The sequence below is a fragment of the Tenrec ecaudatus genome, chromosome 18, assembly GCF_050624435.1.
Source record: "Tenrec ecaudatus isolate mTenEca1 chromosome 18, mTenEca1.hap1, whole genome shotgun sequence".
NCBI lineage: Eukaryota > Metazoa > Chordata > Mammalia > Afrosoricida > Tenrecidae > Tenrec > Tenrec ecaudatus.
This window is the reverse complement of record NC_134547.1, coordinates 52,414,240-52,427,478: the sequence shown is the minus strand read 5'-3', so window position 1 is coordinate 52,427,478 and position 13,239 is coordinate 52,414,240. Positions and strand designations below refer to the sequence as shown.

At 40.6% G+C, this 13,239-nt stretch overlaps 1 protein-coding gene across 1 annotated transcript in view; it reads left to right on the top strand.

Annotated features, from left to right (window-relative positions):
- The window catches only part of CDH8 (cadherin 8), a 447,886-nt gene that overhangs the window by 357,083 nt on the left and 77,564 nt on the right, over positions 1-13,239 (top strand). Inside the window, exon 9 of the mRNA XM_075536968.1 lies at positions 4,082-4,203. Within this exon, the coding sequence (XP_075393083.1) occupies positions 4,082-4,203 (122 nt within the window). The remainder of the gene's footprint in view (positions 1-4,081; positions 4,204-13,239) is intronic.

The following is a 13,239-nucleotide window of genomic DNA, read 5'->3' as shown; positions in this document are numbered from 1 at the left end:
GATAAGTTGCAGTAATTTCAGTTGTGTGTGATCAGCTAATACAAACGAAGACAAGGTTTCTTGGAGAAGTTATGGGGATTTGGAACACTGGTTTCTTGTTTATTTTCTTTTGGCTTATTGCTCTACCAAGTTTAACAATTCCAAGTAATACTCATCAAAAATTCCTGGGACACTCATCTACTCAGGGTAATCCTTCGCATACTCAGGAAAAAACAGACGTATCTGAATAAAAACATGTCATTTATTTTTGCCGATCTGGATTATACTAACTTTTCTAGTTTCTGATGAAGAAAGCTGTCCATGAATCCCCACGATAACATGCTATAACACAGAGTGATTAACAAGGAAAACAAGATTTCTCCTGATCCGGTAACAACTTTCACTCCTGGCAGTTCGTCACCAGCTCCACAATTCAAGCTCATCGATTCTTCTTTAGGCTTTTTAGTTTTCCCTATTCGATGTTCAGCCTTCGCTTGCCTATGAGGCAATTGAAAACACCATGACTTGGATAAAGTGTACCTTGGTCCCCAAACGACCATCCGTGCTTGTCAATACTCGATCTTGTGCAACATTGCAACTATTCTTTCGATCTCTTGACTGTTGCTTCCATGAGCAGTGTGTGGATCCCTGGAAGACAAAATCCTTGACAACGTGAATCTTTCCTTCATTTGCCATGATGGTGCCTATTGGTTCAGTTATGAAGATTTTGTTTTCTTCACATTGAGTTAGACTCCATTCTGAAAGGACAATCCTTTAAGCAAGTGCTTAAAGTCCTCACTTTCAACAAGCAAAATTGTGTTTTACATATCAAAGGTGGCTAATAAGAATTCCTCAGATCCTAATAACAGTTTTGTTTTTGTTTTTCTTCCCCACTCCCTCCCCTAGCAGCCCTGTGTGACAGTCAAGCTGCCCCCGCAGTGTTTCCTAAGCTAAAATCCAGATCCCTGCACCCTTTCTTGTGCATAGTGGCATGCATCTTCTTTTGTTTTTATTTATTTATTTATCTATCTATTTATTTATTTAATTATTCTTTATAACTCCTTTTATTGGAGACCCTTACAGCTCTTAGAACAATCTATACATCGATTGTAACAAGCACATTGGCATATATGTTGCCATCACCATTTTCAAAACATTTTCTTTCTACTTGAGCCTTTGGTATCAGCTCCTCTTTTTTTCTTTCCTCCCCACCCCTACCCTCCTATCCCCATAAACCCTTGATAAATTATTTATTATTATTTTCATATCTTACACTGCCCGCTGTCTCCCTTCATCCACGTTTCTGTTGTTCATACCTCTGGGGGAGTTGTGTGGGGAGGTGTCATATGTCCATCATTGTGACTGGTTTCCCCTTTTCCCCCTTTCTCTTCCTACCTTCACCCTACCCTCATGGTATTGCCATTCCCATTATTGTTCCCAAAGGGGTTATCTGTCCTGGATTCTGTGTGTTGAGAACTCTATTTGTACATGCTTCATTCTAGCTGAATATGTAATGTAGAAATGGGGTCATGACCATTGACTTTTCAGCTAGAAGCCACCTGAGTTTTTAAAAGTATATTGTGTTAGTCTGGGTAGACTAGAGAAACAAATTCATAAATACACATATTTATATAAGGGAGAGGTTTGTATACAAGAGGAATTGAACATTGAGTAAACATCCCAACCCAGTCCAGCCCAAGGCCATAAGTCTGATATTAGCTCATATGTCCGATACAATCTATAAAGTTTTCTTCAGACTCACGAAACACGTGTGATGAAGTCAAATGCAGGATGACCACAAGCCAGTGGGTAGAAAGTCTTTGAATCCAGTGGTGTTGTAAGCATCTCATCACAGGGTCTCTCTGTGGCTTCTCAGGCTTCAGAGGTCTGGTTGCATCCATGTGGCTTGTCTTCTGCAATGTGTCCCAGGGAGTAGCATAGAGAGAGAGAAGTGTCTTCTGCCTCCGAGGAGGAAGTATCAGATTTCCCAGAATTCTCAGGAGAAAGCCATGCCCACAGAAGTCTCATTGGCGATCTCCAGATTGACAGCCTAGACTCCACCCCCCCCCTACACTCTTAATCCTTAAATGGACACAAGAGTAGGTGACTCCCGAATATATCTATTGTTGTTGTTGCTCTCCGGTTACAGAGTCCCTTTCGACCCCTTGCAGCCCTTTGCACAAAGCCTGCCCAGTCCTGACCCATCCCCAGAAGGGTTCTGCTTGAGGCCATTGTGGCAGCCCCTGTATCACGTATGGCTTCTCATTTTGAGTGATGTCCTATCTGCAAACGAAGGTCTTGAGAGCGTTGCTTCATCCGTATCCTTAAGGTAGGCTCTGCTTTGAAGAGGCAGCTCTTCTCCCCACTTTTCTCCTGAGGACTCCACAACCTATGGGGCTTTCTGCCAACACTGCGCCTAGCACCACTCTACTGCTGTTCCAAAGCTTTCCAGCGGCTCATCCCTCTGAAGTGGACAGTCTCATCTTTCTGCCCAGTCTCTTCTTAGTCTGAAAGCGCCCTGAAACCTGTTCACTGTGAGTGACCCTGCTGGCTGAGCTTAAAACATCATGGCAGCACACAGGCCACCACGGCAAGACAAAATGACCTAAGAGTGTGGATAAGTAATATTAGGAACGTATCTTTTAGACAATTGATTTGGCTTATGGAAAGTGAGGTTAAGATGTTCCATTACTGGGATGGTAGCAATTGCACAGGCTGGTATTCACCCACCTGTCATTAAACAAATCAGAATTTTAGAGGGTGGCCCTGACAGGTAACTAAATATAAATCTTGTAGAATGGCTATGGGAGTTAACCGACTATGCATTTGTAGCATGACTCTGATTGTTTGGTGTGTGTTTGAGAAGTACTTTTGTTTTTAAGGAATAGTCATTTTAAAAAGTATTAGAAGGTTTTAGAGGTCTATATTGCATTACTTTTGAAAAAGAAGGATTTGATATATCAAATGCAAGTCTTTTACTTACATTCAGAAACCAGACATCCCCCCCACACACACACACACAATTTGTGGCTTTCTTATATTCAGTGTCACAGAAACACAAATGAATAATTTCCCTTCTCCTATGCATTCCATATAATTTAAGAGAGGTCAAAAGTTTATTACGTGGCACAATCACAGAGTCACACTCTACTGTATTTATTACAAATGAAAAATCATAAAATTGGCCTGGTAGTTTTCAGAACATATGGAGGATGGTGGGGGGTGGGCGCTTCAGAAAGCTTCTGGGTGTGTGGAATTAAAAGACAGTGGCATTTTTCCATGAACTTTGAAAGCCCTTATATTACTAATGGACCAGTCCTTAAGCTTTTTAAATGTACATGTGTACACACACACCCACACACACACCCACACACACATATAGTTTTAAGGATTGAGGATTATGGATTGAGTTCTATGCCCTTTGAGTTACCCTGGAATGATTAGAGATCATCTTCTGTTTATACTGATGAAAACTTCTGTGTAACACTATGGTATTAAAATGATCTGGGTCTATTCTATCCAAAATAATCCCAAGGTCATACTTAATGAAATTTAGCAGTAACATTTAATGAAATTTTAAAGTAAAAATTATATGATGCCCCAATTTTAACACTATCCCATTTATTTTTCATTAAATAGCCACCTTCTCAATGACTCGTTGGCACTGGCCTCTAGCTCAGTTTTCAATGTTCATGGCTGACATGAAGTCATTTCAAAGAACTCAGAGTGAGGGATTGATTACAATGAGATATATATATAATATTCACTGTGTATACAAAATCGATACATACTGGAGTGTGTCAAGAAAATAAAGGCTGTTTTGTTGAGAAAACATATTGAACTTATCTAGATATTGTCTTCATCAAGCCACCCTCCAGCAAGTGGTCTGTGGAATAAGACATTTTACTTAAACAGACAAACACATCCATGCTGCACTTGCTCTTTGCTTCCTTATTGAGTGGTCAGATTCCCTAATCGCCGTGTGTTCAGACCCAGAGGAAGGGATGTCTTAAATAGACACGCCTGCTTTCAGGAAGAAAGTTGAGTTGCACGTTCACAATGAAGTACCCTGAATGCTGATGTTATTTTTTCCTTCCCATAGGGAACCACAGTCAGATATCTCGAGTACCTGTTGCTATTAAAGTGCTGGATGTCAATGACAACGCCCCTGAATTCGCATCCGAATATGAGGCATTTTTATGTGAAAATGGAAAACCCGGCCAAGTAAATATCTCCATGTTGTTAATGCTGAATATGTTTGTATACACCTGTCTCATATCTGATTAGCCTGCATTATAATGTGCATTTGCGTCATTTGTGAGCTGTAAAAGTCATAGGCTAGAAGCACATCCCACTGGGAGCAGAGAAGGAGTGGTTTCCTTCCTTCGATGTTGATTATTTTCCTATGTATAACCAATTTGGCTGATTAAGGGGACAAGAACAAACTCTCTCAGAACATGTTGGTGTGTGCATGATAGCTGGGACATCTTAGCTGGATGGGGCAGGGACTGACACTTTCAAATTACACAGTGTAAGGATCAAAGCTCACAAATCAGAACCTGGTGTGTCTGATGTATGAAGTAGCATAGACTAGTGGAAGCTGGGGAGGCAAGTGCTTTATAGGGGGTTGTAGGAAGTAAGTATTAATGTTTGTAATAGCTCAGCTATATTTAGATAAACAAGTTAGAAACCCTTCGTAGGAATGCTAGTAGATCGTCTAATAATTGTGTATTGATGTGATGTGTATTATGTGTATCTACGCCTACAGCATAGAGAAGGCTACCATATGGAGGAATAAAAAGAGGGATGGGGAAAGGGTGTGTGGAGGGGGTAGAGAGGGATGGGGAAAATTGGAGGGGAGGAGGGTGGGAAATGGGGAGGGCTAGTTAGGTAAGCAAGCAGGAACAAAAAGGGAAATCTGCTACCCTTTGAATGTCAAAATGAAAATAGCCTTTGTGAAGTTCTACAAAGACACGAATGTAATAGATTTATTTTAACAAGGTTCCGAAGTACTGTATGTTTAAGAAATTTACCATTTTTCAACTTCCTAATTTATTTCTGGATGGTGACATTTTAATTTAAATAAACAGCAGCTGACAGCATGACACTGGAGTTGTTCATCCAACTATTCTTGTGCCTCATGTGGGTGTTAGAAATTAAACTTACTATTTGCCAAGCAGCTTACCTGACAAGAGTCAGATCCCCCCAGCCCCCACCCCTTTGAAGAAAGGGCTAGTACCGTAGCTCAGTGCTTGTATTTAATCGTGACCAAAGATCAATGTGTTACCTCCCAGAAAACACTGGGTATTTTCCCCTTGACTACTGTCATAAAACAGGATTAACAATGTCTCCATCTACCAAAAATCTCTCACACACACACACACACACACACACACACACACACACACACACATACACACACACCGTCTGTCCTTGATGTTCACTTGTAGCCATCCTATGGGGCTGAGTAGAACTGACCCAGGGGGTTTCCATCGCTGTCAACCCCGAGAGCAGGCTGCTGTGTGCTTCTCTGGCTAGGCAGCTGGCCTGTCCGTGCCCAGGACCAGTTTAACTGCTTTGCCTCCAGGACTCCTTCGCAGACAGATTTCACCCACACCAAACCCACCCCCACTAAGTCTTATTTAATTCACAGTGGCTCTGGGCGACACAGTAGAACTGCCCCTTGGGATTCCCGAGGCGTTCCGTCTTTGCGGGAGCAGAGAGCCTCATGGTTATCCCAGAGTGGCTGGAGGGCCCAAATTGTTGGCCTTGCAGTTTGCAGCCCGATTCCTAACCCACTGCGCCGCCAGGTTTAAAATAAAAGAGCACCGCTGACTACGTTTTAACAGTAGCCCTGGTGGCGCAGCGGCAAAGGTTAAGGGGTCCAATCCACTAAATTCTGTTCACTGCAGATTAGTTATTGTTTTCCCAGTGTTGTACATTAGTGCAAGTCTTTCTTCATCTTCTCCTGAGTAACTGCCCTCCATTAAATTCCTTTTATTGTCTTCATTTCTCATCCTTTTCATATGGATTTGATTTACTATTCATATGTCCAACACCGATTGTCATTTGCTTTTGTCAGTGGATTAAGCGGTCAGCACGTTGATGGAAATATGGCAGGTCAGTGCTCAGGACAAGACCCTGTGTGCCAGATTAGTGAAGGAAAACTGTAGCCGATCATAGATTGATCAGTCAGACTTTTTAGATCAAACAGAATCTTCCAAGTGCTCTGGAATTTAAATACAACTTCATTGTTCATGCCCAATTCATCACGCAAGTTTGTAGGCCCAGTGACATTGATATTTTTAAAAATTTAACATCATCTCACTTTTGAGATTGACACGCACATACCTTGGACCTCCCAGAAACTGGAGAGTTCCCCTGAAGGTTTTGTCTATTTTTGAGGTTCTAATGGTTTTTCTACAGTTCTTGTCTTTTATTTTAAATTAAAAATGCACTGTTTTATCGCTTTTTCTATGCAAGGTCAAAAAAAGTTTTAAGTCAGATTCTTTTGGGCATGAAGTTTGCAAATCAAAGTGAATGATTGAGTCTTAGAAGATATGCTTTTGTAGGCCTCTCTTATCTCTAAACAAATCTGTAGCCAGGCTGTTTTGAGCTCAGTTTCCATAGGAAGGCAGCAGGTCCTGGACTCTTCAGCATGCTTTTTTGACCAGAACTCACTGACTGGATGATGCATAGTAATTGTTCAAACAACTTCTGTTAATTGTTTGAAACCTTTGTCATTGTCTGGATTTTCCCATCATTCATTGCGTCATTGCTAGTTCACTTTTCATATCCCAACTTATCCTTGTTATGCTTTTCCTCCAAGTGTCTCTTTGTAGCCACTCTAACTACCAGTCAGCAGTGCAAGAACAACAAAAACACACCTTCAGCCGTCTGTGGCATTACTCGCCCTGCAAATAGCTGACTCACATGGGGCCTCACAAGTTCATTATCAGGTGGATTACATGCTCATGAAAAATAAATGTCAAAACCTGAATTGGCAGTAAGATCATAGTTATGCGAATAGTGTTCACCAAGGGCTGTCTGCTTTGCAAGATCCTGAGAGAATGAAGTGTATGAACTTTCAAATTTCTGGCTCGTTTAGCAGGTAGGGATTTAAGGCTAAACCCAAGGGGTTCAGCTTGCTGCTGGTTGGTACAGCAAGAAATCATTAGCCATAATCAAGGACAAGCCATTAATAAGTTTATCTTGTATACACCGTCTGGACAGAGAGAAGCCGGCAAAGACATTTTTAAAGCATCTCACAAAAGTAAAATTCATGTCAACAGGAACATAGAGAAGCCAATTGTGTTCGAATCAATTTCCTTAAAAGAGACCCTCACCGCAGTGAGAATAATAGGAGAGGAAAGGAAGGAGACTGTTGTCCTCTGGTCCAGGTACTTATCGCCAATCCAAAGCACATCTGGCTAAAGGTCCCCTCTGAAGACAGGACTGGGCATCTATCTGTTCCTATCATTGTCTCCTAATCCTGCAGTTGAAAAGGTGATGGTTCCTTTGAATGAACAATCCTACCACAGCAGAAAGAAATTATTCAAAGATCCACGTGAATGCATTTGGACCAGAAAGAGTAAACCCCTCTCCTCTTTCCCTCTTTATAATAGTGAAATTTTAATATGATGTTTTCTTACATATTTTTACATTTTCTTCCAGTTTCCAAGTGGTAATATGTTTGGGGGTCAAAGGATACAAGTTGATGTGCATTTGGGGATTTCAATTTGATGATGACATGAGTAGTCACCTCAAGAGGCCTTAATCCCAGTTTAACAGAACCTATAAGGAGGGAACTCCTCTCTGGTGGTCAAGGCAGAAGTGGCAATGTGTGCTGAGGAGTCCAGAATTAGAAAGCATGTGTATGACTGGCTGCTTATTTGTCCAATAAAGTTTTGATTCTTCAGTGAATATTCATTGAACACCAACTCCGTGCCAAGACTTGGCTAGATATTGAGAATGCATAGAGACACGACACCCTAAATAATGGTCCTTTACCTTCATAGACTTTACAGCCTGGAAAACATGCCTTAAGGAGAATTAGAATTAACCAACCCTTAAGAAAACATCTAAAGTCCTCCAGATATGAAGAAGATTATGAAAGGAAGAGAAAAAGAGTTGGCTCCATGAAAAGGCTTCTCGATGTAGGGCACAATGCACCAAAGCCAGAGGATGTCTATTAAGTATGGAAAATGAGCCAATTGGGGAGCAAGTGTGTTCTGTCTAAAGAGAATGACTGTCTGGCTGCATGGTTGAAGGACCAGGTAACAGATATGGAGAAGTCAGCGTGGTCCTTCTGTATCCTTGACCACCACACTCAAACTCAACATGAAAGAAAAAACAGAGAACTTGAATGACCAGGTGTGGGCCAAAGGCCTTCCCTATCGATGTGGTACATGCTTCCTTTTTACAAAAGGCTTCAGAGGATTCTGTTTTGGATGTTAATCTCTTACTTACAATATGTATAAAATTCGGGTTATTGGCTGCAAAGGCCAAACTGAAAATATGTGTTGTCATTCTCAGTGGAAGTCATGTTGAGTGCTATGTTCGGTGTCAGAAATTATTTATTGTTTGCGAGGGAGTTAGCTGAAAGAATGCTTCCACTTGTGTTCCTTCAGGAGAGGATCTCCACAGAACTATAAATCTAACAAAGTGTAATTTCGACCACATCACTATCTTTACAACTTGAGGGGTGCTCCTTGGAGACAATTATGCCTGGGAGAAAAAATCTCTTTGCATTCCCTCTTTCAATCTATTTCTCTCTTTGGCTAACATTGCAGATAGATAAAGATGTGCTAATCATAGGAACATAAAGTTCAAAAACCAGAAAACAAGAACACCTTCCTCAGCGATAGGTAACAAGTCAAGAGTTGGCTTGTAAAGGATATTCACATTTTAGGAGCATGGTTTCAATTCATTCCATTCAGCAATGAGTAATATTTTTAAAATGAGTTTTCAAGATATTACCATGGAAACACGCATAGGCACACACGCAGTGTACCATAAGACCTTTTCAGATGAAGGCTATTCGTTCAGATAGGGAAGCTTATTTATTGTGCATTGATAAGGTGCTAAAGGTTGTAATACAATCTGGGAAAACAACGTGAAAAGGACAAAAAAATATCCCTTTGGTATTTACTGAAGAAGAGGATTTTTTTAAGGGCTATGGGAGGGATAAATAATATAATTCAAATGTTCGAAAAGAGGACTAAACAAAATAGTAAAGCAATTAGACAGAGAGGAACAGACAGAAAGTGAGGTTCGAATTTATCTAGGCTATCTGGGACAATCACTTTTTAAGCAGATATTAAGATTCAAGCTGAATCTATAAAAATATGGGTCTATGGATGCATGGAATGGCAGTAAGAATCTCCTAGCCAGCAGAATGTGCATGTGCAAGGAAGCTGAAGGGAGAGAGGCCATGGCTTGTTTGGAGAATTGAAGGCATCTCTGTATAGAGTACAATATGTAAAAATGATGTCACACCCAAATGCGGTCTCTATTTGAACAAAATCTACAGGCACGTACACACCCATTTACTCTAGTGCACACACAGTTCAGCAGGAAGACCATTTAGGAATCTATAACTTCAAGAGGCGGTGGTTGACTGGCATTCAGTTGTGAGAGTGGGGACGGAGAAAAGGGATTAATGAAGCGGTGTGTGTCTGCACCCATGTCACCACATATAGAAACATAATCAACCCCACTGCGCTGACGGTTTTGTGGTAGAAACCGCAACTTAACGATACAGAAGCTGAGCCTGAATGAGACTCTGAGTCGAAACAAGGGGATAAAAAGTCGTGACGGTGGGTTTGAAAGTTTGCTCATGAAGGTGTCAAAGGTCCTTCAGTTTGTAGGGCCTGACAAACCTTCTCACGTCAGCAGAAATTTGAAAACCCATTGCTTGCATGACATACGTCTTTGGAAAATAGCCTTGATAATAAAAGTCGGATGAAGCATGAGCATTAAAAAATAAGGTCAACTCTTGTGATCAATAGGTATAATTTACTCAAAAGCATCCCATGAGACCACCAGTGAAAAGAAGCATAGTTTAAAGATACAAGTGAAAATATTCTTTGGTGCATACCAGCAATGACTGGATTTGCCATTTACTTAATTAACTAGTTAATTAATTGATTTTCTAGGTTCTTTACTCTTTTTCCAATAAACGGGAAATAATAGATTGAAATGAGGACATTTTATAACACTCTTGAAGACAATGAATATGGGAGATTTAACTTTAACTTTCCAGCTAGCAGGCATCTTTCAGGATCTATCTGCATACACAAGCGAGATAAGGAATTGATTTTAAAACTGAGATTCAATTAATGGCTTCAGTCTAATGCATAAACCATTAGATTCATTTCATCTTGGGTGGAGTAAAGAGGTGGTAAATGAGTGGACTGCATAAAACAAAGTTTGAGAAAGTATGTTTAAAAATATACCTTTCCAGAGATTCATTAACACTGGTATGGCTCTCAGTTTCACGGAAAAAGTATAAATGAGAAAAAATACAGTTGAAGGGTTTGAAGCTAAAACAATCAAGTTCAAATACCAGTTCTGCCATTATTAGTTTGGCAACCTTGGGTCTTAATCATTTTTAGTTTAATTAGAGAAAGAGAAAGAAAGGCAGAGAGATTGATGAGATCAATACTTTTAATTATTAGTAATTTTTATCATCTTAAAAGTACAGTGTTCTTTATTAATATCCTTTTTGTTGGTTTCACTGTTATTGCTACTTCTACATCTTTATAACCTATATGATTTAAAGAAACACACTAAATGATTACTAAAATAGAATATAACAGATCTATTGTCTTATATTGGAGTAATGGTTCCTGATTACATCATAGAGTTTATGTGGTAGGAAAAAGGAAAGGCTTCATCCTTCATTTGTTTCCATATAAATGTTGGGTTAATATAATTATTTTTACCATGTTCAAGATTTACAGGAAAGCATCCCTCTTACTTATTTTCCCCAAATCATGCTTGCAGTCTTTATATGCATTGCCTGAACGTCTTATGTGGTTTTAAAGTCCATATATTTTGTTCTGGTCCCCAATTTCATTGAGACGGTTAATCTGTGGAGAAATTAGTGTGAGACGTGGTACAAGAATCTCAATCTATTACAAAAATTTATGTATTCTCCTTGTTTTAATTTCAATTAGTTAGGATGAAGGAAACCTAGACCTTAGTATACACTGGTCTTCCTATGTTCATGGCAGCCCTGCTGATGAATGTGCCCTTTTGGAAGCAAGTATGATTACTAGGACATTTTAGCCATTGTCACAGTGCTAGTGACATAATCAAGAAAGACTTGGTCCCAAAGTGACATGACCTATAATTAGAGGAGCAGAAAAGACAGCGAGAACTTTGACTGCCGAGCCCCATGGATCCAGCACAGAGAAGGTGATAAACCCTTTCTGACTAATAAGACTCCGGTGGGGTTCTTGAGGGTCGCATTGCTCAAAGTGAGTGTGGGAGAAAAATGTGTGTTGTTATATTTCAAAATGTGTGCTTGTGTGTGCATGTGTTAACATTGGGAGGCACTGAGCAGAACAAGGCTCAGCAGCATGGTCTTCCATTGGCCTCATGCCACCTTATGAGTTCTGCCATTTACCAAACACAGTTGGTTGTGCAGTAGTTTGCATTTCCCCCAGAGAAAATTATGGAATGAGTGGTCATGGGCACAGCTGGTGAAAACTTGTTGTAAAAAGTGAACATGATAGGGCTCTTTTGGTCAACTTCCGAAGTATGCTTCCAGTGCCACAGAGAATTGTGAAATGATCCATCAGAAGAATCCAGCAGAAGATTAATAGAGGAGGAGGAAGAGGAGGCAGGATACGGAATTCAAGAGGAGTTGAGATTCCCTAGCCGTGATGAGAAATGTAGACTTGACCCGAGGCAGGAACCCTTGCCGTGCAATGGGATCTGCAGCGGGCTGCTATCCACAAGGACCCCCGCCGGCCTGGACCCACGGCTCGTTGGGTGGAAGACGAGACTTTCTGTTGCCAGTGAGTCTTAGTGGCTCGGAAGCACCAAAGAGCAGCCCTACTCTGTCCTTGCCCATCAACATGTCAGACTCCATGAAGTGACAATGGGTCTCATGGGTCAGTTCTGATTCATGCTGACTCCATGTGGTAGAAAGCTGGCCTGAGAGCCATAGGCTGCTTCTTGACTATGAAGTTTATGGAAACCAGTTGCCAGGCTTTTCTTCTGTGGTGCAGCTGTGTGATTTTCAACTGCAGGCCTTTCTGTTAGCAGCTGAGTACAAATTATTCACACCACCGAGGCCCTGATTGTGGTACAAGTGGTCCCACAAGTTCATAACCCTGAAAATCCTTTGGACTTCAGGTGTGGAGTCAAACATCTGCTCGATGACAACTCGCAATGATGAGAGGTAATTGTTGAGGCAGGGCAATGTCTGAGGTGTGATTGGGTTGCTTTGTACATGTTGATTATTTGAGCTGTGCCCCAAATACCCATCAGCCCTACAAGGCCCAGCAAAAGAAAGCAGGGGGCAGGAAGACATGGCAAAGGTGAACGTTATTTCAAGTTGTTCTTCAGGAGTCCTTGCTTTAATCCTTTTCAAGTTCAGCTCCAAGCAAGGTAAGATGAGTGAGAAACATTGTCACCAAGGAAAATACGATTAAGGGTTTTTTTCCCCCATGGCATAGAAAGATGCCCCATATGTGCCCACAGAGGTCTCTTGATTAGTGCAGCTGACAGGGAACCTTGTCTTCATCATCTTGTTGGATTTTATGTAGTTCAGACCTTGTGTTATTAGCTCTGAAGAGCTCCCTAATAATTTTTAAAGACAAGAATGTATTTCTATGGAAAAAATGCTGACATGGCAAAATGCTTTCGATGAGTAGAAAAACCTAACACTTCAGTGGATAATTCTTAGTTCAAGCACCCTTTTTTTAAGGAAATGTTTCTTAACCTTTTTTTATTTTTATTCCATTATGGACATGAAAATCTAACAAAAGCTGTGAACCGTCCCTTCATAGATATGCACATACCATTGATTCCACACTAATTACCATTCAAGTTGGGGAGGTTTGGGCCAGTTGATACTTATTAATGAATTATTCTTTCCTCCTCTGAGCTGGAAATATATGCTCTAAGATACAGTAGTGTTTCAGCAAAGAGAATTTTGATAATCAGGAATAAGCACGTAAAAGCAGCCTGTGGATAAGATAGAAAACCTGACATAAGGTAATCATTTCTGTGCTTCTTTTGACCTAC